Below are 16,877 nucleotides of genomic sequence, written 5' to 3'. Positions count from 1 at the left end.
CCCCGGGTGGGTTGCAAATTTTCTTGCTATGCCTGCTCCCCCCAGCCATGTCTGTGCCCACCAGCTGCCTCCGCAGCGATGCTGGGTGCTGGCAGAGGGCTCCCCCACCCCCCCACACATGCTGTGCCACACCACCCTCGGGGTGCTCGAGGAGCCTCTTTACTTACTTTCCTTGTGGGAGTATCTTTTTCTCCTGATGGGGATGTGCACTTTCCACCTAGGGTATGGAAATAAGGGTGGGCAGGTTAGGTCTGGTGCTGGTTAGTCCTTGCTCCCCACTGCCAACCCCTGGGCGCCCACAGTCACGAAGGGAGACCCCTCCACCAGCTTTTCGGACAAGTCACTTTATGCAGCTTGTCTGCCTCTGCCCTCTCAGCCTTTCCCCTGTCCTCCCCCGGAGGCAGCCCCAGGCAGGCACCGAGCCCTGCCCCTGGAGCTGTGGGAGCAGGGGCTGCCCCGGGGGAGGAAAAGCACAAATCACAGGTCCACGGATGGAGGGATGGCAGGGACAAGCCGGCAGCTGGCGGCAGGCATTATGGCATTTAGCCATTCCTGTGAAGTGCAGCCTCTGTCCCCCTGGGGAGCATTAGCTCAGCAAAGTTAAGTCTGTGGTTTTGAGGAGCAATCAACCTTTCTGGGCTTGTCCGTATTAAATATCTCCAGATGGGTGAGTGAGCAGCAAATATTGTGAAGAGATATGAGAGAACCAGCCCCATCCCCCCCCAAGATTATTCACATCAATCTATGCACTGGTGTGTCTCGGTGAAACTCAAAAGGAAGAGAAACATGGCAATTGTGTAACACAAACTGCAAACCCACGGGTGAGCGTGAGGCTAGCAGACAGGCCAGTTCCTGACTCATCTAATCTCCAGCAGCAAATAAACTTTGCTGTTTCAAGCAGAAGACTATACTTCCAGGTTTAAGTACTGAAATTATTTGGCAAATTTAAGATCCTTTAAATCACATCCGGACTGTTCTGTTACCAAGCTTTTTGATAATAAGAGCTAGGCTCGCTGGAGCGTGCTCTATTGCTTATAGTTTACAATTTTGTGCTTGTAAAATGCCTGTAGAGTAATTTGCAAACATTTTACAATGTGGTACTGATATTTATATGTTAGATTTACATATATAATAAAAATGTACTAAGGGACTGTAAAGCTGTCAAGTCTTATGAAGTTGGGAAATGCACCCAACTTGCTGGTGGAGGTGCATTATGAAGCAGTCTCTAATTGCATATTTGCATATTCTTTTTCTTTCCTAGGACTGGAGGTAAATAGATAATGTCACCATTCTTTGTCGCTGTTGATACTTTCCTTGCTAAACGTGTGCTCCCGGATCTTAGTTATTTCATATACTACCCAAGTTCAGCAATTAGCATGGAATAATTTCTTTCTGCACATGCCCCTGGTGTTCTTATCACAGTAGCAGAAATTTTCACAAATATTAGTGAACATCCCGACTTCCTGTTTAGTGGGAGAGTTTAGATCGCTTTTATTGTGGCTGGGAATAAAGATAAAGCTAATCCTACCTCATTCCAGGTGGCCTACCTGGCTTTCTTTGAATTGTATGTAGCATTTTGCCCGCACCGAGCACAAACTCTTCTAGCTTAGTTGGAGATGTGAACGCTTCACACAATTTGGTCCTAGAAGTTCTATGAGATACATTTTAAATAAATGTATGTATATCTTATGTATCTTTATAATACACATAATTACATTAGGAGTATATCATAACTATCAGATATCATGAGTTTGATATAAATATTTTTGTTTTCTGATCATCTATTTATTCCACTTTTTCTTGTTTATATTCAATTGGCTTCTGATTTTTTAGTCCCTTGCTCGGAAGGAAAGGTCGTTGGGCTTGGATAGCTCTTCTCCTGAACTGTCAAAAGATAAATAGCATATGTTTCTGTAACAAATTAGACCTGTAAACTGCCGCACAACCCTTAGATAAAGTCTTCTTATTTAGCCAATAATGTGTAATCCTGTGGGAAAATATGTTGCATGGTCTGAGAATTGAAAGCATTTCTCGGCATCTGCATTCATACTACGGACATGCTGGCTCCTTTGAGGCAGGTGCCCAGCAGTTAGAGGAGGAGAGCCCAACTTGCCTGTGGTTGGGGGGTTTTTGGAGGGGTTGGCTCTTGTCAGGCTTTTTTGGAGGCAATTATAAGTACAGCTTTATCAGTGAAAATGCTGGGAAATAGTTCTGGCAGCAGGCTCAAAAGAGGAGAAATGTGACTCAACTGTGAAAATAAAAACAAAGGCAGAATTCATTTTCTTTGTTTCTATAGTTTCACTTTGCTGTTTGCAGAGCAGCTGTATGAGCTGTTGTACGGGCTCCAGAGGCTGTCACTCTTGGGAAACGGTGAAGCCAAATATAGACGTGCCACTAAAAAGTAAGCTCTCCAAATAGAAGGGGTGAAGTGGCAGGCTTGGGGATATATAGGAAGAAGAAAAGAGGGTCAAGAAACTAAATACAGAGGAGGCAGCGGGGTCTTTGGATAAATGGTGGGGTCTGAAATCATTCAGCTCCAGGCTGCGACATTTTCTCCCGGCAGCTGCAGTATCAAGCCACCTACTATTAAGAGCTCGAGTTTGCGTTAGGTCCACTTTGCACACCTGAAGCTGAGGGTGCCTTCAGTCTGATTTCACTTCAAACCCATTTGCCAAAGTGCCAAGAGACGAGGCAGTGGATGCCCTTTGTGTCCCCGAAGGGGGACTTCCTAGGTGGAGGTAGTGGGACGCTGCTGGTACGGTCACACACATATCCACTGAGCCGCCTTTGTAAGGGGTGATGCCAGCCTCGCCTGCTTTCAGAAATACGACGCTCCTCTGGTCTGCTGTGGGACATGACAGCACTAGCCTTCAGGAGAGAGGACTTCTGTGGGGAGCCGCTGCGGCTGTTGTCTCCACCTAACTTGTTCTCCCTCAACAAGAGGTTACCGGTCCAGAAATAGTTTTGCTCCTACCTGGTTCCTTAAACCAACCACCTCTAACACAAAACTGCCAAACCCTAAAAAAACCTCATCCGACCAAGCAAAAAAGTGCCATCTTTGTTCCGTGTCTGGCTGCTTGACTAAGAAAGCCCAACACATCATCGCTTCAGTGTGTTGTAGTTGCTGCTACCCCTGTAATTGCCCCTGTGTTCTCCCCCCTGGGACCTCACTAGCCGTGGCTGGTCCTCACCTATTCATGGGCTGATTCACCTCAAGCTGATGAACTTTGCCTGCTGGCCTCAATGGAGTGATTGTTTGGGGTTATTTCCTCCACCTGGCTGCTGGTTTTCCCAAGCCTTGTAGACACTCCCCCATTCGCAGGTGCCCATCTACTTTGTTTTTTTCCAGGTCTGGTTAAAGCTATTCAGGAGAGACACTGACAGCTGGATGGTGTGACTGCATGAGCCTCATTCCTTAGGAATTCGGGCTTATAGCAACATAAACTGTGAATGCAGAACAAAATGCTTTGGGGAGGATTTTTGGAGGTGGGTGCGTGCCTAGTGTCTAAGACAAGAAACAGGGGCGCTTTGGGCAACCTTAGCACAATTGCTATGGATTTGATCCTGCAGCAGGTCTAAGTGCCTTCAGGAACGCAGGATCAGGTTGGTGTGGATGGGCTGACTGCTGTGAGATACTGTATAAACTCTCATGTTGCAACCTGAGCTTTTCCTTTAGCCTGAGTGTGAGCCTGCCTGTGCTGTGGACCAGAGGAGCCCTTCCTACTCGACCCTCAGTCTCTGCCTCTCGTGCTGCCTGGTGAGCAGCAGCGGCCGGCGCTGGACCTTGCAGCGCCAGAGCTTTGCCAAGATGCTGAGTCACTGCACAGGAATGACAGTTTTTCTGAAAAAAACCCAAACAAACAAACCCAAAACCTTCGTCATTTCTCCATCCCTCTGAACTTCTGCAAGGTCTGTGATTTTCCAGAAAGACCTGGCTTTAACAGCAATCAGGCGGCTATGACTGAGGAGTGACGTGCTGCACAAAACTCATGGCAAGCAGGCACTGCTAATCGACGGGAGATGGAGTGAGATGGGTTGCAGTTGCTCTCTGTCCTGCAAGGGCAGCTAGTTAATGCTCTCCCTGTGTTACCTCTCCTGGCAGTGGTTTGTTACAGAAGAGTGTTTGAAAATGAGGAAAGCAGTGTTGGAGCTGCATGAGCACAGGTTGCGACACGGCACCGTGCCAGTGCCACCTTTTACAGCAGTGGACCTTCCTCCCCTCCCCTATGAAGGGGGATATGGGTTTCACAGCCCCGTCAACAGCTAGCAGGAAAAATCTGCTTTATGAAAATCTTGCTCGTGGTGTCCTGATTCCTGCTGGTAAAAAGCAGTCAGGAACGTTTTCAAAAGCAGCAGAAGTCCCATCTGTAAGTGTGACACAGGCACTTAAAGCAATGGGGATTCAGCAAGCTTGGGAGCTAAGAGCCGGGGCTGCAACCCTACAGGCTTGTGAGTTCATTGCTGCTCCTCGCTGCCACAGGTGAGGACCCAGGAACTTCACATGGATTTTGTTGGCCTTGACTCAACTGCTTCTGAGAGCCAGGCTTCATGCTTTGGGGACTTTTGCCCTTTCCCTCAAGGCCAGGTAAAGCTGTCACACCTTAGACCTCTGGCTACAGACCTGCAGGGAGGTGAGGGATGCGCTCCCTTCGGAAACAAGCAGAACATTTAATTTTGGCAATTGAGTGCCTCATCTGAGCTCCTTAAGACCAAGTAAGCAGTCAGGGTACAGTACTCAGAGGTTGCACGTCTTTTTCTTTGATCTACCAGGAAGACAATGGGAAAGAGAGGGGATTTTCCTTTCTGTGGGCCTTCAGGGAAATCATCTGTCCACACAGTGGTTTTCTGGTTGTTTCTACTAGGAGAGGTGTTACCGGAGAGCCCTGATGACCATCCCTTGGAAGTACAAAGGCACTGACCGAGAGCTAGGACAGTATTTAGCAGAAGCAAGGCTGTGACACGAATACCCGGCAAAGCAATGGCTGGGGGGCTGGATGCCTGGGTGGGACAGCTGTCCAGCACTCGCTACTCTGAAGTGGTGTTGCCTTTTCCAGGTGTCTTTTCCTATGCCTATGGCTAGCCAGGCCAGGCAAAACACTGCTGTGTACCACAACACAGCAAGGTTGGAGAGCGAGAGAGCCATGTGCAGCTGTGGCACTGTGGTGGGTTCTCCTAGCCTGATCGGGCCAGCCCCGGACACCCCGTGCAGCACTGCCAACTGCGGTGCCAGCTCTCACCCACTTGTGTCCGGGGATCTGCCTCTCACCTTCCCCATTTCATAATATTTAGGTACATGGGGTTAGGCACCCTCCTTGAAAATCCCAGGTTGCTGTAAGATAGCACGTGAGTTGCTGCTTTCCCAGAGCAAACCTCCTTTTGTTCACGTTAGTGAAAAAAGTCATTGCTTGAGCCAGCCAGTTTTGTTGGAGGGGGTTCATTACTATTATTTAAAAATTTCCAGCTATGTGACTTTATTTCTCTGCTTTGTAATGTGGTGCTTCAAGAGCCCAAGCTTTCCGGCATGTCCTGTTTGGATGGGATAAACTCAGAAATATCCAAGTGCTTTACTGTATCCAGGTAAAAGGGAAATTTGTAATATAATTCCCGGTAAAGGGGAAATTTCTGATATAATTTGCCCCCCTTTCTGTGGGTGACATTAAAGAGTACTGTGCTGAACAGTGGTGAATCCTGCTGGAAACCCTCGCCTCAGAGAGGGCAGCGATGGCAGCCTGTTTGCTGTAGCAGAGGAGCAGCCTGGCTGGTGCCCGGCTGTGCTCGGGGTCCCTGCACTGAGCATCTCCGGCACAGATGGTGCTGAAGGCAACCCGCCTGTCCTAGGTGGCTCCTGCCGAGCATCGTCCTCTGTCTTCACAGCGCCTTAGGAGATAATCTATTCCTACCTACTGTTGTACATAACTTTAGTATATTTATATATACCATGTACACCATTTAAATATTTTGTATAATTTAACCTATTTCTATATTTCTAATCTATTTCTATGCTATACTATCTTTCAATATAAAAGCTTGTCTTCATGAGACACGGTGCAACAGATAAGAGGTGGCAAGGTGAACCTCTAAGTGTAATTTTCTTGCCAGGAAACCCGGAGCAGATGACAAGTACTCTCTGCTCCTTGTGTTCCTCACCTGTAACTCCCTTCCCTGCTTCAGCAGCCTCTCAGTGCTGGAAGCCTACAGATTAAGTCACCTCCATAAAAAACATCCTGAGGCAATACTCTTTGACATACTAAGAACTATCTTGTTCATCATAATTTGCTTGCTAAATTACCTTTGTTTAATCAAGAAGCTCCTCATGGTGTCTTACATGGTCCCTTAGGGCTGATTCATTGCAGGTACCATTTGTTCCTATTTTTAGTATAATCACTCTCAGCCCACAGATTAAGTCACCTCCATAAAAAACATCCTGAGGCAATACTCTTTGACATACTAAGAACTATCTTGTTCATCATAATTTGCTTGCTAAATTACCTTTGTTTAATCAAGAAGCTCCTCATGGTGTCTTACATGGTCCCTTAGGGCTGATTCATTGCAGGTACCATTTGTTCCTATTTTTAGTATAATCACTCTCAGCCCTCTTGTTTAGTAATTAAATATAAAATGGTATTGAACCTACCTTATTTTTGGCAGGCAGTTTCCCATCCTTCCACTGGATCTCTGCACCCTTGGGTAGCCAATTTTGGTGTGGTTTCCCTACTGGCTGAATTGTTTTCTATACTGGCTGTGTTACAGAGTGAAATACAGTGACCGAAGAGGCTCATTATCTCTCACACCGTAAGTGTATGCAACACCCAGATATTGTGCACCTAAAAAACCCCCCAACAAACCCAAAGTCTCCACCGCAGGCAAGCACTGATGAGTGGGGGTGGGAGAGGAAGAGGGGAGGAATGGATGAGTGACGTGACTTCCTGGGGCACAGGGGCCACCAAGCGCGTGCTGGTGCCGGTGGCCTCCACGAAGCAACTAGTGGGTTGCAGCATGGACTCCCCCTAGGATGCCTCGACTGAAATAGCAACTTGGGGTGCTCTCGGCAAGAGGAAACCACATGCCCAGCCATCTTGTGCTTCTGAGAAATGGTGTGACAAACCAAATGGTAAAAAAAAAACAACCTTCAACCCCAACGAAGCACAGCCTTTTCTATAGAAACTTTCCAATGCAATCTGTTTTTGCTTCCTCCTCTCCTCTTTGTCTTTTTTTATCACTTTTTCTTCCTCCTGAGCTACAAGGAAGAAGAAAAATAGAAGAACCAGAAATACAATTTGCAGGGCTGATGGTTCAGGGAATAAGTATGTTTTAATTCACACATTGTAATTGCAGTACATTGCTGGGAAAGAAAAAAAAAATCTCTGTAAGACTTCAGGTGTCTGCAGCAATTTCATCAAAACACAGAGGTGAGAGCTGATGGGCGGTTAACCGGACAGTTTCAGCACAACATGTGCTGTCCCCTGGTAACATGATTTTGCAGATAGATGTACTCCACCATGAGCTAGGTCTCGGCTAAGCAACACCCCTCCTTTGTTTCTCTTTTGCACTTGCTAGGCAGTCCCACACCAGATTTCAGCACCAGCAGCTGTAATTTGCAGTCCTTTACTGCAGCCGATGACAGTGTGGTAGCGGAGGGAGGGAGCAGCGTTTGGGAAGACATCACAGATCAAATAACTCCAAGTCAAACATGACCAAGGATAAACAGCTGTGGCTGCATACAAAGTACCCTTGTGCCGTCTGATCTAAAACTTGTGCACAAACGTGACACTTCATCTGTAACCCTGCCCGAATGAACATCACCTGGTCCTGCAGCATCCCTTGGCTACTGACTGCAGGTCCTGCTGCAGCCCGCCCTGACGCAGCGACACAGGCTGGAGCGTACATCGGTAGATGCAGCTACTGTCTTTACCCTAGTGTACTGCAGCTCTCCAAATCCAACCGAGATGTAGAGGGATTTGCCGTACGCAGGCATTATTTGTGAACTTGTTATAAAGTGCCAGGCCCGTTCAATTGCATTTGACAAGCTGCTTCCCAAGAGTGGTACCTACTACTAGTACTGATGGACCAACCTCCAAAAGTCACTACAATTCAGCAGTGGATGAAATCATCTCCCTCTCTTTTGTTCTCTTTACAGGCAATGCCTTGAGAGGCAGCACTGAACCCTGCTGACAAGGTAGGCAGCTACCCGGTTGTTAAGCTGGGTTTGGGTGGTTGGAAAACCAATGTTTTAGATTGATGGTTAACAAAACAATGTTTAAGACTACAATTCTGCCTGAGTGGCTACCATCGGCAACATTTTCCAGAAGTTCAACTATGTGATTTATCGATATCATTAGTCACTTGGGCTGTGTGGAAATGTTGTCATTTAGTGACTGTGCAATTAATTCTTGTATGTCCTTTTTTGATTTACTGGGAACTAGAGAGACCATCCTAGTGCAGCAGAAAGAAAGGGAAGAATGTGAATCACTGGGTTTTTCAAGCAGTGGTTGCAGAACTATCTTCCGCCTAATTTATTCCCAAGCTTTCACTGGCTTTGGAAAGTGCCTGAAGCTCAGGCATGGTGTGCAGTTCTCAGAAATGAAGCTGCTGTGCAACTGAAGCAGGAGAGCATGGGATCTGACTGACAAGCAAGGAGGAGGTCTGTAATCCACCAAAAGTCTATGCAAAGACTAACAGATCAGGAACTGTCTGAACTGCACTTCAAGATACACTTACAAAATTGAAATGAGTGGTGGGGTTAATGAGTGGACCTCACATTCCTGCCTGCCTTATATTTAAAGTAATGCATCAACTGCTGATGTTGGCTGGTCCCTGGAGGAAGGGGGGTCAGAAAGAGATGCTGCAGCAGTTGGATGCACATGCAGGCACACACACACATGGGCTGGGAGGGAGGTCCCTGCATGTCTGGGTTCCCTGTGGTGTCAGGAGCTGTCAGGGGAGAGGCAGAGCCTGGAAGGAGCAGCCAGCGTATGTGGCTCTTTATCACCAGGTAGGGGATGCTGTAAACAATTTAAAGTCAACACATTTTTCCAACAGCCATAGCCATCTCTATCCTTTCCTTGGATGTTACTAAGAGTGAAGGCTTGCTCTTTATTGAAAGATGTTTGCTGTAGCAGCACCCAGGTTTTCAGGGTTATTTGGAAGGACTTTTGGAAGATTAGAGTGTTTCTGGCAGAAAATAAAATGGTTAAGCTGACAAGAACTTTTCCTATGAGCAGAAAAATACATCAACTGGGCTTGCAGTTCTTTTTTACATCGAGTGCAGTTCCTTTTGTGATCACTAAGTGGTGAAGTTAAGCTATGAGGACTTCAACAGTGTCTGCACTGTTGGAAGCTTATGGAAAGCTCTTCTGTTAATCTTTTTTAATAGGTCACTCACACCATGCTAGGAGGCTTTGGTGCAAAAGGACGTAGTTTCAGCAAATCTTTAATATTTTTTTCAGTTTTGGAAGTTCTGAGAGACTGACAATCAGAAATTAAATGTTTGCTTATGAATCTCCATTTCAAGGCTGGCAGTTTTCCCTCTGACTTGGTCCAGAGCCTGTTGAAGCTATTGGCATTGCTTAATAGCTGTAAAATGGTCTGGCAAACCCCACAAGAACAGTTTTTCATTGATTTCACATTTTGGTCAGGCCAGAATGCCCGTCCAGAAATCTTGCAGGAAAATGCAACTATGAAAATAAGGAAAGGAAAGGAAAATGAGATGTGATACCTCAAAGGAAAAAGAAAATACTATGAAGCAATCGCAGTTTGCAGAGAGATGGGAATGAATTATTGAACCTATTCAAAAGCACCTCCAAAATGTTTCTTTAGAGGAATACTGATACTTGAGCTGTTTCTGTTTTCAGATAATTAATTACCACTTGGGAGAAGGAACTATGTATGTGTAAGCATGTCTGAGAAATTTTTTTTGTTGCATTATGATTTGGGCCCATTGGCTTCCCCCAACCTATTTGCATGATTCAAGGTTAATCTGTGCAGCAATTAAACATTTTTAGTGCAATCATAGTCATTTGGAGTAGTAAGAATTTGCAAAAATGTAAGCCACCTAGTCAGAAAGTAGAAACATGAAACACAGTTTACCAGTACAAGTTTGATTAGCAAATGAGGTCTTGCTGGCTGGTTGCCCCAGCACGCGGTGCGTGAGCAACCCATGGGCTGAAGGTGTTGTTGGTTTCAGCAATGTGATCACAGCTGGCAGAATAAGAGAAACACAGGCGTAAAAATGACAAAGCAAAAAAGCACAAAAACAATGACTCAAAACGCTGTGTGAGCTATTTTTATGTCATCTCAAGGTGAAGGTGGAGAGGAATGGGTGTGCTTGCGGGACGGCAGCCCTGTCTTTCTTAGGGACGGGGCTGGGGAAGGAGCATGGACCTGCTGAGATGGGGGCAACCTCAATGGAGGAGAGAGGAGGCCAAGGCTCTATTTTTTCCCCGAGGCAACGTATGACCTGGGGGTTGGACGCTTGGCTTGCTCTGGTCTCCTTACCTGGAAAAAGAGTTGCGTTACAGCGGCATCAGCAGCTCCTGGGTCTCCACTGATTTACACGTGGAGTGCAGACCCCTAACTGGGTCCTCCGAGTTACATGTTGGAGACATTTGTAGTACTCATTGCAGCATGACTATTGACCTGAGCTCCTTTCCCTGAGCTCAGGTCAGGGCCAGGGTGGCCTTTACTCCTGCCCCTCGCAGACTGACAGGCATCGGACGTTCAGCCAGCTTAGAAATCTGGGCTTTTATTTAGGCACTTGCAAAAACCTAACCTTATGGAAAAGGCACTTGTGAAAAACCCAGCCTTGTAACCCCGTTACCCCATCTGTCTACCAGCCCAGCTGGGAAATCTTCAATTTCTGACATTTGTTGTCATGTACCCCAAAATTTTTGTTGTTCAGCTGAGTGCCAGAGGGCAGGAGGTTTTTATGAGATGCCTCTTACCGTATGTGCAGCGAGGGGGAATGTCCCTAGAGTAAGAGTGAAGTGTATAAAAAAGGGGAAGCCGCGCTCAATGGATCAGTCGCTCGTTCCTCTCGCTGAGGGCACAGCTAAGATGATGGTCGCTTGTCTGCTCCTCTCCAGCATCTGGACCGTTGCGTCAGGTAACTCCCTTGTCTGTCTGTCTGGATTATTACTGTAACGGCGTTAGGGACCTCGGTCACCCTGCTAGCCTGCTGCTGTGCTGCTGGGTGCTGCAGTCCCCCCCCTCGCATCCCCTGGGGCAAGCCCAGTGGTGACAGGGCACTTGTGGCACTGCACGCGACTGCACGGCTCGCATGGGGCTTCAGACATGTCACTGCTGGTTGCCTTGACAGCATCCTCTCCTTAATTTACTACCAGTGCATTTATAAGCTGCAGGCAGATGTATGAATTTATTGCAATTTGCAAATCATAAACCAGGCAAATGTCCAAACGCTCCCAATGACCCCGAATGACTGAAGTTTGATTTAATCTCCTGTTGTGGCTGGGATTTGGGTCAGAGTATGGCACTGATTTGCTTTATCCAGGACAGAATTATTTGTAGTGATGGACATGGTGCTTGTAGGTGTCTGCTCAGGCCACTGAAAGTGTGGGTGTGTTACATTTGGTTTTGTAATTAAAAATCATGTAGAAAAGCCTGAATTTGTTTCAAACTAACTTCCATGGTCATGGTTTGTATTCTGCCTATGGCACTACTGAGCTCTGAAAAGCAAAATGACTGGCACAGCTTCACAGCTGGTTTCTCAGTCTCCTGCGGAGACCTGCCAGGCTACGGACACAGCCACAGAGGGGGCAGGACCTGAGCGAGCTTTGTCGGGCAGGTTAGACAAGTGTACCTCTGGGCACTGCAGACAGCCTCACTCCTCTTTAAAATCTGCAAAGATATTTCCCTTTCTTGTAAATTGAATTATATGTTTTCAGTGCTGTAACTGTCCCTGCTGATATCTCCCTTCCCATGCTGATGTACACAAATAAACTTTAAAAACTATTATCCTAAGAGGACTATGGAGCTGAGCTGTCAAACCTGGGAGCGTCCATCTTGATTGCCTGTCCCCTTAATAGTTTTTCCACATGTGTCTGTGAATTGGAAAAGGAGACTGATTTTTTTTTTTCTTTTCCCTGGAGACCTTTAATACCATGGCATTTATGCTACGAAAGTTTTCCGCTACGGACACAGCCACAGAGGGGGCAGGACCTGAGCGAGCTTTGTCGGGCAGGTTAGACAAGTGTACCTCTGGGCACTGCAGACAGCCTCACTCCTCTTTAAAATCTGCAAAGATATTTCCCTTTCTTGTAAATTGAATTATATGTTTTCAGTGCTGTAACTGTCCCTGCTGATATCTCCCTTCCCATGCTGATGTACACAAATAAACTTTAAAAACTATTATCCTAAGAGGACTATGGAGCTGAGCTGTCAAACCTGGGAGCGTCCATCTTGATTGCCTGTCTCCTTAATAGTTTTTCCACATGTGTCTGTGAATTGGAAAAGGAGACTGATTTTTTTTTTTTCTTTTCCCTGGAGACCTTTAATACCATGGCATTTATGCTACGAAAGTTTTCCGTCTGTGGGCCTTCAGCAGGGTCTCAGCTGCTTACCAGTTGCACGGCCTCAAGCCTGAGATAGGAGGACGGATGCAGTTTGCCTCTGGTCCTCCCTACCTTGCTTTTGCCTTCTGGTTTTCTGTTCTCTTGTCAGTCTTTGACAAATGCGGATGCACGATGTATAGTGATACACATAAGAATTTTTAGCAGCTTTACTGATTTACTTCTCACTGTGCTGCAGGAGGGCTCAGAGAGCGGTAATGGGCCGGTGGCCATTTGGACATTAGCATGGCTGAACGTTTAGGGAACCTCTCCATGAGTGCCCATGGGATAGCAGTCTTAGCAGACAGAAATCAGTCACTCCTGACATTGCAGCTGTCTTTCCTGGTGGCGCTTTCTATAGCACAGGTATCAGGCTGGCGAGATGCTTTGTGTGAGAGGTGTCAGGCCCAGCAAAACTCTCAGGGCAATTCTTTTGAGCTGCATTTTCATTTTTTCCCTGGATGGAGGGGCAGAGACCCTCCGGAGCTGCTTTGCTCAGGCGTGAGGGTGAGGGGCTGGGGGGACTCTGCTGGGGGTGGGTTGCAGAAGGGTGGTGAGAAATGCTGAGTGCAGTACCCGCTTCTCCCCCAGGCTCCGTGCAGGTGATGCACAGAAAGACACAGTCGGTCCAGGCGGGAGGAAACATTACTTTTTCATGCCGGTCGGTCACGAAAGAAGATGTGCTACAGGTGACCTGGCAGAAGGAGACAGATGGGGCTGAAGACAACATAGCGACTTACAGTACAATGAATGGCCAAAAGATAGCAAAGGGTTACGTTGGCCACGTGAGCTTTGCCCACAGTGAGTTACAAGCCTCGGCCATCTCCCTTAGTGGAGTCACCTTCCAAGATGAAGGATGCTACAAGTGCATCTTCAACACGTTCCCCTCGGGGGCTGTCACCGGCAGGATGTGTCTCAAGGTTTACGGTAAGGCATCATAATGGCTTATGGGCTGTCATCTGAGGACCAAGTCGTTTTCCCCGGGAAAAACCTTCCCTGACCACTGGTCATTGCTAAATTGCTGTGGGAAAGGTGGCTCAGCTTCCTCTCTGGCTCCCCCTCCCTTTCTAGTTTTACCTTTGATGGGAAACCAGCGTTCAACAGTTCTTTAATTTTCTTCCCCTTTAAGTTAATAACAGTGAAATCCAAAAGCTGACGTATAACCCATGACTTACTCCAAGTTTCCCTGGCCATGTGCTGTGCTGACAGCTGGCCTGCCGCAGCCGTGAACCCCATACTCCTCTGCTTCCTTTCACTGCTGCTGTCACCTCTGAAGCCTGGAAATCAGGCACTTTTTTCTTACTCTGCCTTCGGTCTTAAAAATTTAAAATATGCAAAAAGCAGAGCGGCATGTGTGTGACCAGAGAATCTGGAAGCTGATTTTGAAGCTATAGTAAAAATGATAGTAGTTATGCTGGGCTCAGGAAAGGGTTGCAAAAAAAAAGGCTGAAATACGGTGCAGCTTGTGGGCTTTGCCACATGAATATCTTGTGCAGGTCAGCGTCAATTAGCTTCAAGAAAAGAGTTAAATCATGAGTCGAGGTGGCAATATTTGACACCTCCATATGAAATCATCAGCTAGCCAGTACAAGCTGAAACACAGACAAATAGATGAACTCAAAAGGAACAAGAGTGAAAAGCTGTTTATCTTTTGAGGGAGGGTCTTGGTTTTCTGACAGTGAGGAAGCTGAGATATTAAACACACCCTGAGGACACCCTGTTGGCTCCTGACTTTCTCATCGCTGACTCTGCTGTGGGGACATTGGCCAAAGATCATGTCCCGTGTGGAAAATATCAGTGTCTGGGACGTGCTGCTGGTGGTATGACGCCTGCAGAGTATTTTGTTTATCCCTAGTACCTTCTGCAGACAAAGACACAAACACATATGCCCACACACATACCCACATGCCAGGAGTCCTCTGCATGGACAAAAAGATGCTCCTGGCTTATAGGGGAAAGATGACCTAAGCAATAGGGGAAAGCGGGGGGCGGGGGGAATATGAGGGAAAACCAAGCCTGGAACAAAAGTTCTTTTTCCTCTCTCTTGGGAAAGGTCCTAGAGCAGAAAAGAGAAATTAGGAGAAATTCACTCAATATTTCAGATATGAAGAGGAAGCTGTTAGTAAAGACACCCAGCCCTGAGTCATTCAGAGGGTAAACACTGATTATACATTACAGGAAAATGTGGAAGTGCCTTGCAGAGGGATCCCATTCTTGTTTATCATGTAAATCTAAACACGGAGTTATATTTGTTTTTTTATCCAAGTGGGGAAAATATTTCCCAAAATCACCAGCCTTGTGGCTATGATTCATCCTTTAGCAGAGCACTACGTTAAAAAAAAAGTTTTTTCTGCTGCTACACACACTCCTGCAAGCCTCTCTTCCTGCATCTTGGACAAAAACGCATCAACTGAGAAGGGTTTCACCTCTCTCGTGGGCAGGCTGCTCCTGCTGCACCAGCACAGACTCACGGGCCACTGCCAGGGGCTGGCTCACGGGGGTCATGGTGACCTCCCTGAAATGTGCTTCATCGAACATGTCCTGGAGGGTCACCATGAATAAACTCAGCGTTCGACACTGTGACAGAAGATTTTGGTTCACATATGGTGTATTTCATTGAAGCTAATTTAAGTGATGCTACTTAAAAGCCACAGTCTTACTCCCTTATTCCCTGACTCATAATGATGGGAACAACTTGCCTGAACAAGCCCAGAGGACTCCCCGGGATGGAGTGTGAAGCCAGCAGGAATCTCCCAAAGCTCAGGGATTCAGGGCAACGTGAGCAAGCCAGAGTCACCAGCTGAAAACAAAATGCTGCCATGTCTTTGCCCTCAAGAGGGGACTGCCAGGGAGTTTACAAGCTGGTAATTGCCCGATTACAACAGCCTTCGCAAAAGGGGCTGTTCCAGGACGGGCACTGTCGCTGCATGACGAGGGGAAGTGAAACCATGTAAGAACTGGATACAACACTGTGAAGAAAGAAACAGGCATGACTGGAGGAACCTCAGACCTGCCTGGCTGAAAACAGCAAACCCAAGAAGAAGCAGCAATTTCCTACCCTGTAGCAAAACCTGTTTTGGAACAGAATAGTTTCAAGCGTGCTTGGCAGGTCTCTTTTGAACCGCCTGCTCCCCTTCCCCCTCTGTTTTGCTTTGGAAAGGTTTTTCTGACCTTCATCGCCAAAGAGGATGAGAATGAAACCCAGGAAGAGGATGGAGTGAGCAGGTACAGAGAGAAGGGGATGTGCCACACGAGAATGGGCAAGACTTGCTGGGTTGCAAAATTCCCCAGGCATTTGCTGGGCCATCTTTGGAGACCTTCTGCCTTCATTGCAGATGGCACCATTCGCCTGGAAGTCTTGAGCACAGTGGAGAAATGCCATCGCTATTTCTTAGACAGGGAAACCGAGGCACAGTGTTGCTGGTGAACACCCATACGGTTGGAAAAGGCTTTCTGTCATCACAAGGCATACTGTAATTCCTCAAATTTTTTTAGGAATTCCTAAAATTTTTGCCACAGCTCAAATTTGGGAACGTTTGCATTACTGCTTTGCAAGAGCTACTAAAGCAGGTACTTGCGCACAGTATCTCTTGAAGGTACTTTTTCACTGGAAACAAATATTTTGATGAAAGGCAAAAGAAGCAGCTAATTTAAGTGTATGCATCAAACATCAACAGTGGGCACACGCTAACAAACAGTGTAGCAGGACTTTACTGCAAATGCAAGCACTTACAGGTTTTGACTGTGCATCTATTACAGACACTTGCTAAGGGGAAGCTCAATGCTACAGTATGTTTTTCACTTGATACTCATTTCTTGGGATCCAATGTGGGAAGAGAGAGAACTGCTTAGTCACAAGAAGAGCAGATGTGGAGTGCATGTGTTTCTGCCAAGATAGTGAGCAATTTTTCCCATCCCCTCTGGAAACATCCGTCACAGCTTTCCTTTACTGCTTTTGGATGTTGCAACCTAATATTTGAAGTTAATGCTGTGGGTGGATATCTTATTTTTATGCATCCCGTGAGTGAAAGAAGAAGTTCGGAGATCATTTATTAATCAAAATATAAACTGTTTGTGACACTTGTGTTTTCATACATGGGAGATTTTGAGAAGTTCCAACTGAAATCCCCCTACACACTTTTCTTGTTGCTCTCAGAGCAACACTAGTGGGTTTCATCAACTTTGTGGGGTTTGAGTTTCTGTCTATGGGTGATGCAAAAAAAGAGAAATACCTACTTTTTTTTTTCTAGGCAGGCACAACCATAGTAAATAAATGAGGTCTAGCCGTAAAAAAAAAAAAAAAAAAAAAAAACA

General features: G+C 46.5%; 1 protein-coding gene across 1 annotated transcript in view; it reads left to right on the top strand.

The window, feature by feature from the left end:
- Window positions 1-11,010: 11,010 nt before the first annotated feature.
- LOC103895091 (OX-2 membrane glycoprotein-like) overlaps window positions 11,011-16,877 on the top strand; it is a 9,713-nt gene continuing 3,846 nt past the window's right edge. The window contains exons 1-2 of the mRNA XM_009274602.2: window positions 11,011-11,101; window positions 13,155-13,490. Of these exons, the coding sequence (XP_009272877.2) occupies window positions 11,011-11,101; window positions 13,155-13,490 (427 nt within the window). The remainder of the gene's footprint in view (window positions 11,102-13,154; window positions 13,491-16,877) is intronic.

The sequence above is a fragment of the Aptenodytes forsteri genome, unplaced genomic scaffold, assembly GCF_000699145.1.
Source record: "Aptenodytes forsteri isolate BGI_AS27 unplaced genomic scaffold, ASM69914v1 Scaffold287, whole genome shotgun sequence".
Taxonomy (NCBI): domain Eukaryota; kingdom Metazoa; phylum Chordata; class Aves; order Sphenisciformes; family Spheniscidae; genus Aptenodytes; species Aptenodytes forsteri.
The sequence above is the reverse complement of the archived record's forward strand: the minus strand, read 5'-3'. Positions and strand labels throughout refer to the sequence as shown.